The sequence below is a fragment of the Meriones unguiculatus genome, chromosome X (genome assembly GCF_030254825.1).
Source record: "Meriones unguiculatus strain TT.TT164.6M chromosome X, Bangor_MerUng_6.1, whole genome shotgun sequence".
NCBI classification, from domain to species: domain Eukaryota; kingdom Metazoa; phylum Chordata; class Mammalia; order Rodentia; family Muridae; genus Meriones; species Meriones unguiculatus.
The window spans coordinates 81,988,426-82,005,067 of record NC_083369.1 but is presented as its reverse complement, the minus strand read 5'-3'; the positions used below and the strand labels follow the sequence as shown (position 1 = coordinate 82,005,067).

Here is a 16,642-nt window from a genome sequence, read left to right as displayed (position 1 = left end):
TAACAATCTTTCAATTCCTTGTGTCTATTTGTCCCATTTCCAGTACATTTTTATTTCTGTTAAACTAATTCTTGATCTTACAAAGCTTATTTCCTTTACATTCCTATTCTCAGTAACTAATAACCAACTGCACACTATTCTATCATTGTTCTTTTAGTCTCCAAAAGTTTCTGGATTTGAAAAAGAAATTGTTTTCAACTATTACTTTATGTTCACACCAGGCCTGTACATCATTAGATAGGGTAGCTATGGCAGTTAGTGTTCTCCTACAGTAGTGCTTTAGGTCATGTACCCTGAGCATGTCGGCTACATATTACAATCTTGTCCTACTAAAACGTTTTGTTTTGTTTTTTATGTAAACTGAAAGAATAAAGATGATCTCACTAACAAGCTAATCCAAATATATAAATATGAGTGCAGAAACAGTACACATTAAAATCCAGGGAAACATGACTCCTCAAAGTCACTAACCTCACACTAATGGTTTCCTTAATTCTCCAAACAAAATACAGACTACCAGATTTGACTAAAAATAGGACCTGTTTATTGGCTACTTCCAAACAGCATAGCTTTGCAAGCCACCTTAACTAGTAAAAACAAGTAAAATCCAAAGAAAAAGGGGAGGGGGGGAGCAATCTGAGTAAACAGAAGTAGAGGAAAAGAGGGTTAGCTAGCCATATTGACATCAGATAAATTAGACTTAAAACTGACATTAGTTACAATAAATTAATCACTTTCATATTAAAGAAAGAATCAAAGGATTTAAGAACTGTAAACAAACTGGTACACCCAATTTCATAAAAGCAACACAACTGAACATAGAGGAAAGACTGACATCAAGACAGTGAGAACTCAACAGCCTAACCTCACCAACAAAGAGGGGAGAGAAGGAATGAGGGAGGGGGGAAGGAGGGAGGACCATTAACCAATCAATACAAACTTAGGAGACTAAACAAGGAATTACTGATGAATCAGTCACCAAAGAAATGAAATTTACTTTGTTTGGTTTTGAAAGAAAGGAAAATTTAAATTTGCAGAATACAATAAGAATGAAAACACACCATTCCAGAACTAGAGGGACACAAAACAGTTTGAGATGAGTTTATAGCCACAAATGCTTAACATAAAAAAAAAAAAAAATCATATAGATTTCAAGGAACTCGGGATGCAGTAAAAGAAGAACAAGCCAAACCCAAAATCAGTAGATAGAAAGAAATAGCAACAGATCAGAACTGAGGCTGGAGTGATGGCTCAGCATTTAAGAACAGCAACTGCTCTTGCAGAGAATGAAAATTCTGTTCCCAGTACCTCATCAGGTGGGAAACAGCTGCCTGCAAATCCAGTCCCATGGAATCTGAAACCTTAGCCGCTGTGGGTACTTGTACTCACATTGATGCATATATACACGTATAGCCAACACACACACGTAAGTCAAAATCTTTAAGAAAATGAACAGTGCAAAGAATCAACAAAGAATAAAATTATTCATTAAAAAGATAATGTAGACAAATCTTTAGCTAAACCAAAAGAAAGACAAAAATGCTACTAATGAAACTAGAGATAAAAAAAGGGAGACATCACCACAGATAGTACTGACATTAAAAGAGTCATCAGGGAATATTTAAAAACAGATTCCAATAAATTTGAAAATATATAAGAGACTGAGAAACTTCTACACATCTATGAACTTCCAAAAACAAATTCCAAGGGGAGATGAACAATTTAAACAGAACAGTAACAATGAGGCTCAAGCTGTAATAAGTTTTCCAATGAAATCTAGACCAATGATCCTGAAACTATTTATTCCACAAAGCAGAAAAGGAAAAGAACACACTAACCTCATTTTATGAAGCCAGTTATTCTACTATCAAAACCAGAGTAAAATAAACACACACAAAAAAAAACTTTAGGTCAATTACACTGGTGAATTAGATACAAACATGAATAGGATTCATTTCGCAGATGCAAGAATAATTTGATATGTGCAAATAAACAAATGTAACAATGTATCACATAGACTCAAGGACATAAATTTTATATATACAGACATGGAAATGGTTTTTGACAAAGGCCAGTATCTCCTCATGACAAAAATTCTGAAAAAACTATGACTACAAGGAACACACAAGAGCATAATGTAGGCCAATACAACAAACCTATAGTACAGGATAGAAAGGCTCAGCAGATAAAGGTGCTTGGCACGCAACTGCAAAGCCTGAGTGGAATCCCTGGTATCCACATAAAGGTAGAAAGATACAACTGATTCTACAAAGTAGTCCTCTGAGCTCCATACAATCAACATGGTATATACTCACCTATACACAAGAATAATAAAATAAAACTTAAAAAGTGGCAGCCAACATTGTACTAAACTAGTAAAATCACAAATCACCTCCAGTAAAATAAGCAATGAAATAACTTCTCTACTCTTATTCACTGTAATGCTCCAAGTCATACAGCAATAAAAAAGAAAAAGAAATAAAAGATATAAGTAGAAAAGTAGTTAGTCAAATGGCCTATATTCGCAGATGATATGATCATGTTTGTAAAAATCCTAGTGATCGCCAAATAAGCCATCTTAGAATTGATACTTTCAGCAATAGAGAATACAAAACCAACATATTAAACTTAATATCATTCATGCATACAAGTAACAAACACACCTAATAAAGAAATCAAGAACAAAATCCTATTCTTATAAGCATCAAAAAACAAAGTACCTTGGAAATAAACCTAGCAATGGATGTCAGAGATGTCTACTAAGAAATTTTTTTCAACAAAAAGAAAATTTTAAAATGATTTCAAATTAATAATTGTTGAATGCACAACAATAAACAGGACATCTGTACTGTTCCCTCCAAGGCTCAGGGAACATTGTAGAAGAAAGAACAGAATGAATATAAGCTGAAGGATAAGGAAGAATGCCATAAAACTTTGTTTTTTCAATATGGTAGGAAAGGAGGGAGGGAGTTTAAAGACACACAACAAGATGGAAAGATTTCCTATGTTCATGAACAGGTAGTACTAGCATTATGGAAATTGTTTTATTGCCAAAAAAATCTACAAACCAATTTCATTTCTATCAAAGATTACAATGACATTCTTCACAGAAACTGAAGAAAATAAACTTAAAATTCAAACAAAAGCACAAGTGACATCTAAGAAACAAAGCAATCCTGAGCAAAGAGAACAATGACAGAATTATCAACACACCTAATTTTCAAGAGCGACTATAGAGGTAGAGCAAAAAAAAAACAGCACAATATTAGTTCCAAAACAGACAATGGTGTGGAATTGAGGGCTTGGGAGACAAACACTTATAACACTAACACACACCTACAAACACTTGATTTTGGACAAAAATGTCTGAAAATAGAATGTAAAAGAGACAGCACCTTCAATAAATGCTGCTGAGAGAACTGAATATCCACATGTAAATGACTAAAGCTATATCTGTATCTCAGTACAACAATCAGTTCAAAGTAGACCGAGGACCTTAATGTTGGAAGCGATTAGAAGAAAACAGAGAATATAGTTCGAGGTATGGCAAGGACTTTCTGAAAAGGAATCAAATGGCTCAAGACATAAATCCAAGAACTGAAAAATGAAACTACGTAAAATTAAAAACTTCTTCAGCTAAAATGAAAAAAAAAAAAACAAAAAAAAAAACCAAACCTGAGTGAAGTGACAACCTGTAGAATGGGAGAAAAGCTTTACTAGCTACAAATCTGACAGAAGACTAATATATAAAATATATAATTAATTCAAAAGAATATTTTTAAAAGTTTGACCAATAAATGGGATAACTTGATGAATAGACAGTTCTCAAATCATGAAGTACAGTCAGTAAATAACCTGTCCTTCAAAGAAAGACAAATTAAGACTGAGATTCTATCTCATGTTAAGTCAAAATAGCTATCATTTTAAAAAGCACTTAACAAATATTGACAATAATATTAAAAATGGGACACATATACACTGAAGTTGAAGAATATAATATTGCCACTATGAAATCAGTAGAGAGGTTTCTTAAAAATTTGAAAATAGAACTACCATATAGCACAACTATGAATTACTGGCTATATGACTAAAACATTTTAAAGTAACAACCTTTCATGGATAAACTTCCATACTGATGCTCCCTGCACCATTATTCACAAGTGTCAAGTTAAAGAATCCCTCTGGAGGTCCATCATCAAATGATGGGTAACGAAAATAGGACAAATATACACAAACAAGTTTTCTTCAGATATAAATAACAGAGGTATATTAAATGCAGGAAAATGAATTCAATTGGAGATATTATACAAAATAACACTCAGAAAAGCAAATACTGTATGTTTTTACTCAGTTATGAATCTTAGATTTTATGTAAGTATATAATATCATATATGAATATAGGTCATGCGAGTAGAAGCAATAGTATCTGGGGGAAATAACAAGTGAAGGAGATGGGGGGAATGCCAAAGGATTTTATATACTTGTATGAAAATATAGCTTTATAAAAACACCATGGTGTACAAATAAACACCAATTTATTTTGTTTTTAAAATTTCAAGACAATTTTTCAAGTTTACCTTTGGATAGGAAGAGAAATATTTAAGAACATGAAATATGTTTTTTTAAGCTTACATAATGATATTAAACAGTATTTTAACTTACTCCATGTTGTAGCCCATGAGACATAGGTAATCAGTTCAGAATTCTAATTTGCTGCCCATAATTAGAAAAACAGAAATATAACAAAGAAAATAAAACAAAATGAAGAAAAAGAAAAAAACAGAAATAAGGGCTAGGGATGTAGCTCAGTGTAGAGCACTTGCCTAGCATGCACAATGCCCTGGTTTCATTCCACGGCACTGCAAAAAAGATGATTAAATAATTAAAAAAATGAGTAATAACAGAAACAGAAAAAAATACAGAGACTAAATCACATACTGGCATTATTTCATGAAATTTTGTTACACATATATACACATATATTTGCAATTAAAATATTAAAAATGCATTTTGGTGGTTTAAAATCAAACATTTGAAATTCTATGAAGTTGCCAAAATTTGTGGAACTTCTCAGTAAATTATTAAAAGTTGATAACTGCCAATAGGAATTAGGTCACCATTGTTATTAATAATTTCTAATTTCATATTATAATAAAAAATGAATTTATAAATAAACCCAATACACACATGCAGTACTCTACATGTGGAGACTACGATTAGCCTAGAAGATAGTGTCATTCTATGTCATCCCATGTATCAACAACACTTCTTATAAAAAATCAAATTCCTCAATTTGCTACTACTTTAGAATTTATTTATATATAGGCACATATATATGAATGTATGTGTATATATATTCTGTGTATGCACACAAAAGTAAAACTAAAAATCAAGTATTTTTGTTCGATGGTCAAAATAGGCTTAAAAAACATACAAAAAATTGAGAAATGAAGTTCAGAATAACATAAACATTGGCATACCCTTTTTCCTGTCCCTCTTCCCACAGGAGGATGACACTCAGCTGCTTGTCTAATAGTACAAAGCATTATTTCAATCAAAGCACTCTCCTGTCTGTCTGTTAGAGCTAAAAGAGAAAATCAGAGTTAACCAACCTATTTCTTTTCCATATACGCCATTGAAATTATTATGTAAGTTTATCTGCATATGAACAGGAACTAAAACTAATGTACAAAAGAAAATCCCATTATCACAGAAAAGGTCAGAACAAGTTAAATCTAATGTTTCTAAATTTCAGAATTCTGAGTACGTTCACTGTATATATACATAGGCAAAAGAAAGCGTGGACCCAACCAACATATACGTAGAATTTTATATATGAATGACAGGGTTTCAAAACAAAACCCAGCTAGCCTAGAACTTATGTAGTTCAGGCTAGAATAGAATTCACTATCCTCCTGCCTCATCCTCACAAGTGCATCACAGGCATGTGTCACCACACCTAGTTATTTTTTATTGGAATTACATCTTTGTACATCAAAAAAAAATATTCATATATATGAATATGACACAGGTACTGTATTTTAGATTTAGCATTCACTCAACAATGTACAAGGTCTTGACCTTGATTCCCAACACCAAAAACAATTATCAGAAATAACACTAACAAAAACTAAAAGAATAACAAAAATCTATTTCCAAAACGTATAGACAAACAATAACAACATAATTAAATACTCTTACCTTCCTCTCCACTAAGTGGCTCTTCTAACAACAAGCTATTCATACATTCCCAGTCTTTCAGTAGCTCGGTGGCACAGTCCCACATGCTATCCACAAGGTATGCTGCATGCTCATGTAACTAAAAGTTAAAAACAACAAGCTCTTAGACGAAAAGCACTGTCCTTAGGACAAAAGAACAAATGCTTTGTTGACAGCCAATTTGTTCTTGAGAGCAAATAGATTAAAGAACACAGAGAGAATCATTGTAGTTTGCTGTACAAAAGTAAACTTTGTTAAAGCATTACTACCTTATAACATATTAACGTAAAGACTATTTTACAATAAGATTAAATACATACTTATTGTTTACATCAGTTAACTTTTCTTAAGTTTTAAGTGGACTATGATTTTACTGTAACTGCATGGGAGTGATAATAGGTAAAGCAATAAAATACATTTTCCTTTGGGACTCAATTTATAAGGATATCATTCTCTTCATTCTAAAGGTAAAAGACCAGTTTTCCAAATTGTTTGAAGGGTTGAAGCTAATCATAGACCAAAGTTTTTGGTGAATATTATTAATTTCTAAAACTTGAAAGACTATATATAAGTAAATTTTATTAATACAGAGGGAATATGCTCAATAATTAGCAAACTAGATTTAGCAATATACAAAAAGAATCATGGGAATATCATATTTGATCGATAATTTTTAAAAATATAATTCAACACATTTACATAATGAAAGACAAAAACAAGCAAATATATAATATGAACTCTAAATAAAATTAAATTTTGAGATCTCACAAAAAATGACAGAATGCTAACTTAATTGAGACTAATGGAAATCTGTTTCCATATTAATACTAATACAAACCATGAAGCTACTTATATGGCTCACATGTGTAATCTCAACACATAGGCTAAGGCAGAGAAGGGCATGGTGGCATATACCTTTAACACCAGCACTAGGGAGGCAGGGGCAGGTAGAACTTTTAGTCTGATGCTAGCCTGGTGTACAGAGCTAGTTCCAGGCCAGCCAGGGCTGTGCAAAGAAATTTTGTCTCAAAATAACCAAAACCAACCAACCAACAAACAAAAAAATCCCACTTGAAGCTAAGGCAAAAGGACATGGATTTGCACAAGATCATGGTCTGTCTGAGGTGCATACTGAGTTCTAGGCCAGCCTAGGATACAATGTGAGATCCTGTCTCAAACAACAATAATAAACATGAACATCTGAGAATTTTCAATGTTCTAATTTGTTCTTTTACAGGGATTGTCTCAGCATTAATTAAAATAAAAATTCCTACCAACTTTTTAAAATGGAAACGGAGGCTTAGAAAGACTAAGTAACTTAACCAAGATTGCAGAGTCAGTAACAAGGAGTACAGTTAGTAATAATTTCCAAAAATATTCATAACCAATAATTACTGAACACCAATCTATTAAATTAGAATGCAGTATTAAAAATTAGAATAACTATATCTAAGCAGCATTTAGTAGTTATCTGTAAGATTTTAGATATACACTATTTTAATACCTTTTCAAAACTTTGAAATTAAGTACAAAATAATATAAACTAACCTCACTTTCAAGGAAGAAAAAAACCAAAGTCTTAACAAGGTTGGCATTTGGACCTTGTCTTCCCCTTCTTTTCATGATTCCATCCTCTTCTGGATCTCTACGGCTGAAGAGCCTATGGGCAAAGGCAAATACTTACATGAAAACCATATTTGCTAATCATAGAAATTAACTGTGTATTCCATACATAAGCATCTTACAACAGAATAATGTAAAACTGGATAGGTAAGCATTAAAGTATCAAGGAAATAATGATACAAAACGTTCATTTCAACTCTAACAGTCCTAAGTCCTTTACATTTTAAAGTTAGTTATGCTGAGTTATAAAATTTTTGGAAACATTATATTATTTTACACAATTTCTTCCTTTCATAGAATACAGGAAGTGAAAAAAAAAAAAGAATACAGGAAGTGACCTAAAATATTTATGCACAAGTATGATAATTTTTTTTCTCTAAAATGGAAAATATCATTCCCATTTCCTCTTTGAACATTATCTTAACACAATGTTCGTTTTCTAACTGAGAGTGGAGAAGAACAAAGAACTAATGCTGGATATCAATTAACAGAAAACTCGTGCTAATTTCATTCCAAGAAAATATACTAATACTTACTATACGCCAAATAAACCATTTAATAAAAATCATAAAAAGATGTGAGACTCGTTTAGTTGGTTAAATATCTTCTCTTTAAAAGTCACTATATAATATTTGTTGAATGGTGTCTGTGATCATATATCAAGAGCTTTACCTGAATTGTTAAATAACATTATAATAGTAAAAGAGTAACAGGAATATAAATTTACTTTTTGTAGAGAAATTCTCCAGCTGCTACTGCTACTGGCCGGTGAGCTGAATAAACCAGATGATAGACATTTTCACAGTCTTCTGCAGTAAGAACTTCTTCGCTACTCCTGATAAAAAAGCAATAATAGATTTTAGCAATATCATAACTATCAAATTTCTATGCACTTAATTTCACAAATTTATGTTAAAAATAAATATAATGAGTATTTTTTTTTTTTTTGGAAAAACTCTGCCAACAAAATTGCTTAGTGTGTCATTAAGGTTAAAGATAACTATTGTAATGCACAATTAAGAATGAATCCAGGCTAGGCATGTTGGGCCTTTACCTATTAACCCAGCACTTGAGAAATAGAGGCAGGAGGATTAGACTTTCAAGGTCATCCTCAGCTGTATAGGAGGTTCAAAGTAAGCCTAGGTTTATGAGCAGGGGAGAGAAGAAAGGAGGAAAGAAGAGAGCAAGCACACAAACATAGATCACAGGAAATAAAAATAAAAATTTTTAAAGTTAAGAGAATAGTGTTCTCTCTCTCTCTCTCTCTCGTCCGTTTCTGCCCTCCCTTCCTCTCTTCTTCCCTACTCCCCATACATAAACCTGTGTCACAATAAATGTGTGGCTATCAAAGGACAACTTCTGCGAGTTTAGACAAGTTTTTCTTGCTCTACTACTCCATTGCATTTCAAGACTTGTGACACCTCTTTCTGTCTCTGCTTCTCATTCTTTGTATGTACCTTTTTTGTAAACTCTGGACACTGAACTTGGGTTGTCATACTTATGCTTTTACCCATGGGGCAAACTCCTGGCCCATGATTTCCTAAATTTTTGTTAGACTTTTTAAAAAAGAATGTAAATGAACATTACATCTTGGTAAGATTTTTGTAGCTATTTAAAACTACCTTCCTTATAGCTACTGCAATGCAGTACATTTCATATAAATGGGGGTAATAACCATCCCCATTTCACAAGCTACTATAGACAATGAGATAATCCAAATAAAATACTAATAATGACTACTACTAATGTTAATTTAATATTTCTTCTATTAATACTTGAAAGTCTATCACAAACCACATGTGGGCATTTTAAATATAACAGATTTTGCCAAGATAGTCTCTTTATTATATTGAAAAAATACTGACCAAAACCAGCTTAGAGAAGGAAACAGTTTATTGTATCTTATAGCTTATAATCCATCATAGAGGGAAGCTAAGGCTTGAACTAAATACAGGAAACTTGAGCAGAAACAGAAGCAAAGACCAAGATGAAAGGCTGCTTACTGGCTTGGTTCTCCTGGCTTACTCAGCTACTTTTGTTACATAATCCAGGCCCACCTGCCTAGTAATAGCAGTGACGACAGTGCAGTAAGCCCTGCTACATCAGTAAACAATTTTTTTAATGCCCCATGGACATGACCACTGGACAATTTCACAAATGTAATTTCTCAATTGAGGTTCCTTCTTTCCAAGTGACTATAGTTTGTGTAAAGTTGACAAGAAACTAACTACTACAGACCAATTAATTCTCTTCTAACACTATATATAGGCTTATTTCTACATAAGATCAACAATGTAGTGTATTACTATTTTTTTTTAATCTTTTCCAGTGGTGTTTAAAAAAAGTGAGGAAATCTCATTTAAATGTGATATCTCTGCAAAAAACTAAATATATTTTCATATGGTTAAATTTCTATTTTCTTTGGGGTCAAAGATCTGATGTGTAAGTTTTGCTTCATTTCCTACTAAATTTCTATACCTTTAACTAATGTATGGAAATTAGTGCCCTGGACGCAAGTATCTTAATGTCCTAATCTAACATTTGCTTTCCAGGTTCATGACAAAAATATTGAGTTGTTTTTTTTTTTTTAAATAAAGCTGAATAACTGATTTAAAAGTTTCAGAAATTGAAATAAGTGCATAAAACATAGTAGGCAAGCAGTACAGTATGAAACTACATTCTCAGCTGTCTTTGTAGTTACTGACAGAAATGTGACACAGTTGATCCACCCTGTCTGCCTCAACATCTCAAGTACTGGGATTATAGGTCTGTACTACCACATTCAGATTATTGGGTTGTACCCATCACTCAATACAAACTACTTGCCAAAAAAACAAAACAAACAAACAAAAAAACCACATTTACTGATTAGTTTTACCAAGGAAAGCTACAGTAGAATCCTGATTTAAAAATATTGGCTCTATTTTCATTTAGTGTACTTAAGCAACAGCATCAGAACTTTAAAGTTAGTACAACATACAAGATATAAAATTCTATTGGGCTACTCCCTATTTTATTTTTTAAATTAAAATTCTGTTGGCTTACCACACTTACACAGACACACAGCAGAGATAAGAATGGAGCCCAAAGCCTTGCATATACTAGATAAGTGCTCTACCTCTTCCACTGGGCTCATCCCAGCTCCAATGACTCCTCTTAGACAATCCATTTTCAAATGTAGATTAAATTACAGTGATTTCTTTAAAGAGACTTTTTTCATTCTTATGTAAATAATCTTAACTAGAAATATGTAAAGAGACTATAATTCTTTAAGTACTGTTTTGCTTTAAAAGCTTTTCAAACTCAAATCTCTTTTATGTCCTTCAGTGCATCTTACTATCTTTTTTTTTTTGAGACAGGTCTCTCTCTTGTTAGCCAAGCTGGCTCAAGAAATCCCTTCTAGGGCTGGAGAGATGGCTCAGAAGTTAAGAGCACTGGCTGCTCTTCCAAAGGTACTGAGTTCAATTCCCAGCAACCACATGGTGGCTCACAACCATCTATAATGGGATCTGGTCGCCCATATGGTAAGCAAGTATATATGCAAGGCAGAATACTGTATACATAATAAAAAAATCTAAAAAAAGATAAAGAAAGCCCTCCTACTTCAGCTTAGGAAATAGCTGGAACTAATGGTGCACCTGCGTGTGTGTGTGTGTGTGTGTGTGTGTGTGTGTGTGTGTGTATTGAAGTTTATATATATATTGAAGTTTTTGTTCATTGTCATGTATTTTAATAAAATATGTTTCATTTTACAACTGAGCAAAATCATTTTTAAGCACCCAACCTAATATCTAAATAAATACAAGAGATGATCAATACCAAATATATAAGATATAGGATAAGATCAGTATTTCAGAAAGTAAAAGACAGTCACTGGTGAAGAATCTATGGAGTGATTGGTGCTCTTGATACAACGTTGGTGGGAATGTAGAATGACATAACCACTGTAGAAGTACTATGGTGTTTCCCCAGAAAATCAAAGGCTGGACTAAAAATGTAGCTCTGTAATACAGTATATGGATTATCATGTGAAAAGTACAAGGTTCAACTCCCCGCAACTTCATCTCTAGTGCTTCAAAAGTCCCAGAGAATTACTATACCATTCAGCAATTTCTTTTCTGGGTACATACAAAATAACCAAATGTAAGGTATCATATACTTAAACAATTATATTCATACATAGATAGTCTTAACAGCCACATGTTGGAAAAGAGCCCATGGCAATATGCCGTAAGTATACAGTGAAATCGTATCCACCAAAAACAGGAAAAGCAATTTCTGATACTTGTCTGTGTGTGACAAATAAAAGTACAAATATTACAACTCTATTTCCATGAATGTCAGAAACAGGCAAAATCATTCAAGCAGAAAGAGAAGAGTTGTTATGAACCTGGCAGGAGAAGAATGAGGAATAATATATTTAATGAGCATAGTTCATTCATACAACGACAAAAAAAAAAAAAAAACTGTTGTAGAGACGGACAAAGGTGACAGGTGCGTAACTTTAAAAATACCTACTGCCACTAATCCTTATGCTTAAAATAGTCAAAATGGCAATGTCTATGTTCTATATATTTTACTGCAATTACTTTTAAAAATATAACACATTTGTAGCACAACTATCACATATTAATAGTATATTAAATTCAGACTTATTTACCAGTAGTATAGAAACATATTTCAGTAAATAAACATAACAAAGTGCAATACACACATTTTCCTATGCATTTACAGGTTTAACTTTATTTCTACAGCATAAAGACCAGCTAAAAAGGGGAAAACCTCCAAAAAAATTGACATGAAAGCTTAGCTCAGTTACAATTTTACAGTTAAATATTTTTAGTTCCTTCTTCCTTTATTTTCTGAACTTCACATGAAGAAATTAAATTTCTAACTGTGGTTAGGTTTGGAGTAGTTCACACCTGTAGTCTCAGCTAGTTGGGAACCTGAAGCAGAAGATACATCAGAACCCAAGAGTCTGTGACCACTCTATGCAACATAATAAGACATCTACCGATAGAAAGATAGATAGATAGATAGATAGATAGATAGATAGATAGATAGATAGATGGATGGATGGATGGATGGATGGATGGATGGATGGATGGATGGATGGATGGATGAGTTAGGGTTTGAATGTATGCATAGATGGATGAATAAATAAATAAAATTTCTATCCTAAAATTTTATGACTGAAGCTATTAAAATTTAGGCTATGTGAACCAAGTACACATTAATGTATTATCTAAATACCTGAACATTAGTAATATACAATAAGCATATACTTACTGTAAAACAAGAGTGAGTAACTTTATTGCTTGTACTGCAACATCATATTCCTTGTCAAGGGTCATAGAAACAATTCTATCCTAAGTATCAAAAAAAAAAGTATTTTTAAAGGAAAACAGGAAAAGTATTTCAAGCTACAAATAATTTTAAATACTTTAATGAATACTAACCTTGAATCGACTGGTAAATAGTTCCAGTTTGGAATTAAGCTCTTTGTTATAATAAAGCCCTTGTAAAGCAGTAAGACATTTGAGCCTCACTTCACCTTGCTAGAAAAAATAAGGAGAAAATATATTCAAACCATTTACTTCCTAGCTCAAATTTGAAGTATATATTTTCTACTTTAGAATTTAAACAGCATTACTCAGAAACTATAATATTTAATAATAAAAAATATTTAAATACAAATTTTTAAGATTGAGCAGTTATAAGATTATTTTTTCTATATTTAAGTTGATAATAATTTCTCAAAAATTTATGCAAAGCTGGGCGCAGTGGCACATGTCTGTAATCTCAGCACTCAACAAAGCAGAGGCAGGCACATCTCTCTGAGTTCGAGGCCAGCCTGGTCTACAAAGAGAGTACAAGGACAGCCAGAGCTACTCAGAGAAACCCTGTCTTAAAAAATAAAAAACAAAAACAAACAAGCAAAATTCCGAGAACTACTGTGAAAGGTGAACTATTGCAAAAGGCTATATAGCATATTTCATTTAAAAAAAAATAACGTTTAGAAGAATTACATACAAGGAGTGACTCCAAGTCCAACGAGGTAGCTTAAGGATGATAGTTTAAGGAAAAGTGTATTAAAGGTCAGAAACCAAATTATAAGACATAATTTGACTAAAATACATGTTTATTAAGACAGGGTAAAAATTAAAACATGAACTGCAGGGCTGTGGCAGAATAATTGCTTTAGCTTGCACAAAACCCTGGATTTGACCCTCAGTACTGCAAAACAAGAAACTAAAGGAAAGCTGTAAATATGTAAGACTCATTTAACAAAGAATTCTTCTTAGTGCTCTATAAAATGTCTCACCATCACCACCTATCTGATCCTAATATTTTAGCACAAAAGTCAAGTCGATACCAAACATTAAAGCAGTGTCCAGGGCTAAACAATCCAGGGGTATTTGTGCTAGTGACCAAGTTTTGACAGAACAGATAGAAATAAAATGAGGGCCTTCAAGGAATATGGCTGAAGTACATATACATCCAGATATAATTTATTTTGTGAGGGGAGACAATATTTATCTATACAGTCCTTGCAATACTGGAGCTCACTTTGTAGTCCAAGCTGGCCTCAAACTCAGCAAGAGTCTTCTGACCTTGCCTGCTGAGATTTAAGGTATATACCTGGTTCAGACAACTAATTTATAAATGAGATTTGCAGACAATCATACCTATGTACAGATGGAGTGCCCCATTGGGCATATCTTACCTTATCATGCATAGTCCAACCAACGTATTTTAAATAGCTGTCATTAAGGAAGGCATCACTGTACATCTTCATCCAAATGCCAATTTCTTCAATGCATATAGCTCTGATTTCAGCTATTGCATCCCTAAATGGAGGAAGGGCAAGTTATATAATCAATGCTACTGTACAACTGGGCGTATGATCTATTCAAGAGATGCCATGTATTTGTAAACTACTATTATTATTCCACCAATATTAAATCTTTTAAAGATTAAAAGGAACTCAAATGAAGCATGCTCCAAAACAGTCAAATGCTTGCAATCTAATTGACAAAAAAACAATAACAATAAATATTTATACAAAACTGTTTCATCCTTTAATTGGTTAAAAAACCTGACTCACAAAGTCCTTTCACCTTTTATTCTAGACCAGTGTTCTCATCCTTTCTAATCCTGCAACCTTTTAATACAGTTCCTCATGTTGTAGGAGTCTCCAAACATAAAATTAAATTTTCACTGGTACTTCATAATTGTTTTTGATACTGTTATAAATTAAGATATAAGTATCTTTGTTTTCTCATGGTCTTAGGAGACCCCAGTGAAATTGTCATTAAACCCCCAAAGAGGTTACAAACCGTGGGTTGAGAACCACTGCTTATAGAGCATTTCTCAATTCTTGTTAACAATTACTGGGCTGTTCATAAAATAGCAGGCAAACTGGGCTAACAAGATCATGTTCTTCCAAGTATAAATACTTTATACCCATAAAACTTAGGCCACGGCTAAAATATTTTAGCCTCTGATTCTTTTTTTGTTTGTTTTTTTCTTCTTTTTCTTCTTCTTCTTTTAAGACAGAGTCTTTAAATGCTGGTCTCCAATTCCAGGCTCAAGTAATACTATTGCTTCTTACTCTTTTAACTATAAATATGTGTCACACCCTACTTATGTTCCACTAAATCATTTTAAATTCAACTTTTGTATAATGGTAAGTCATTGAAAGTAGAGGAATAACACAAGGAAAAGAATGTTTTAGGAAACTGGAATAATCAATAAACATGATTATGATAAGGGAATAAACTAAGAGAATAGTGGCATAAGAAACAAAAAAAAGAGTTAATATGGGAATAATATAAAACAAGCATTAAACGGATTTGGCAAGTACCAACTAGAGGAAAAGGAAGTTGAATAAAAGTGGTACCAATGTTTGCAAATGTATTACAAACTGTACTGAGATTACCTTTTTCATCTACTAAATCAAAATAACAAAAAGAAGTATCTTTCTTTAATCTACCCAAATTTTCCCAGTGAAATTAGGTAGAAGAGTCAAGAATAAGAAACATAAGATATCCAACAGCAATTAAGTATTCTGAATCCTAAGTGAATAACATAGTACTTTCCAGCTGTCTGAAATATAAGTCAAGTTATTCAGATAGGGAACATCAATGTCAGAGCAGTAAAATGCACTGCCCAGATTTAGTGGTAGATCTCAGTCTCCAACTAACACTCTGCCTATTACTTTATAGAATCTGTCTCAACCATTAAAAAAAATAAAATAAAAACTGTCTTAACTTACCGGTATCTATGTACAAATACTCCTTTAAATATTGCATTCATCATATTTTCTATTTCATCTTGATTTTCCTGAAGCTATAAAGAAAATTGTTTTGAATTGCAAAGGGGAACAAGCAAAAGAATCCTTAAAGGTTGTTATAAGTAACAATAAATATAGATTTTACCAGTATTTGCTGACTAAATTTTTTTATTCTACTAGATGAAAATAACCACAGAGAAAAATATTGGTTATCAAGTAAATAATATCCTTTGTTTCCTTAAAAATATGACATAACAACTAAAATTTGACAGGTAGATTATTTTTTTAATGCTTGTGAATTTCTACTGTATAATAAATGCTTAAGTATTTCTACTTATAATGTGTATTCACATCAAATACATGCAAGAATTTTATATTCTTAATCTTATAAAAAAAGAAGAGTAATACAGACTAGTGTCTGCTTAAAACATAGAAAAAAATAGGGAAAAATAAATAAGTAAAAAGAATTATATTGTTCTCAGAAAAGAAATACTGACCTGAAAT

General features: G+C 32.3%; 1 protein-coding gene across 7 annotated transcripts in view; it reads right to left on the bottom strand.

The window, feature by feature from the left end:
* The window catches only part of Stag2 (STAG2 cohesin complex component), a 145,155-nt gene that overhangs the window by 39,255 nt on the left and 89,258 nt on the right, over positions 1–16,642 (bottom strand). For all 7 annotated transcript variants that reach the window (XM_060375190.1, XM_060375188.1, XM_060375192.1 and 4 more), the window contains 8 exons: positions 16,121–16,194; positions 14,570–14,693; positions 13,302–13,400; positions 13,132–13,211; positions 8,570–8,677; positions 7,768–7,879; positions 6,202–6,319; positions 5,481–5,584 (listed from right to left, as the gene is read on the bottom strand). In XM_060375190.1, the coding sequence (XP_060231173.1) occupies positions 5,481–5,584; positions 6,202–6,319; positions 7,768–7,879; positions 8,570–8,677; positions 13,132–13,211; positions 13,302–13,400; positions 14,570–14,693; positions 16,121–16,194 (819 nt within the window). The remainder of the gene's footprint in view (positions 1–5,480; positions 5,585–6,201; positions 6,320–7,767; positions 7,880–8,569; positions 8,678–13,131; positions 13,212–13,301; positions 13,401–14,569; positions 14,694–16,120; positions 16,195–16,642) is intronic.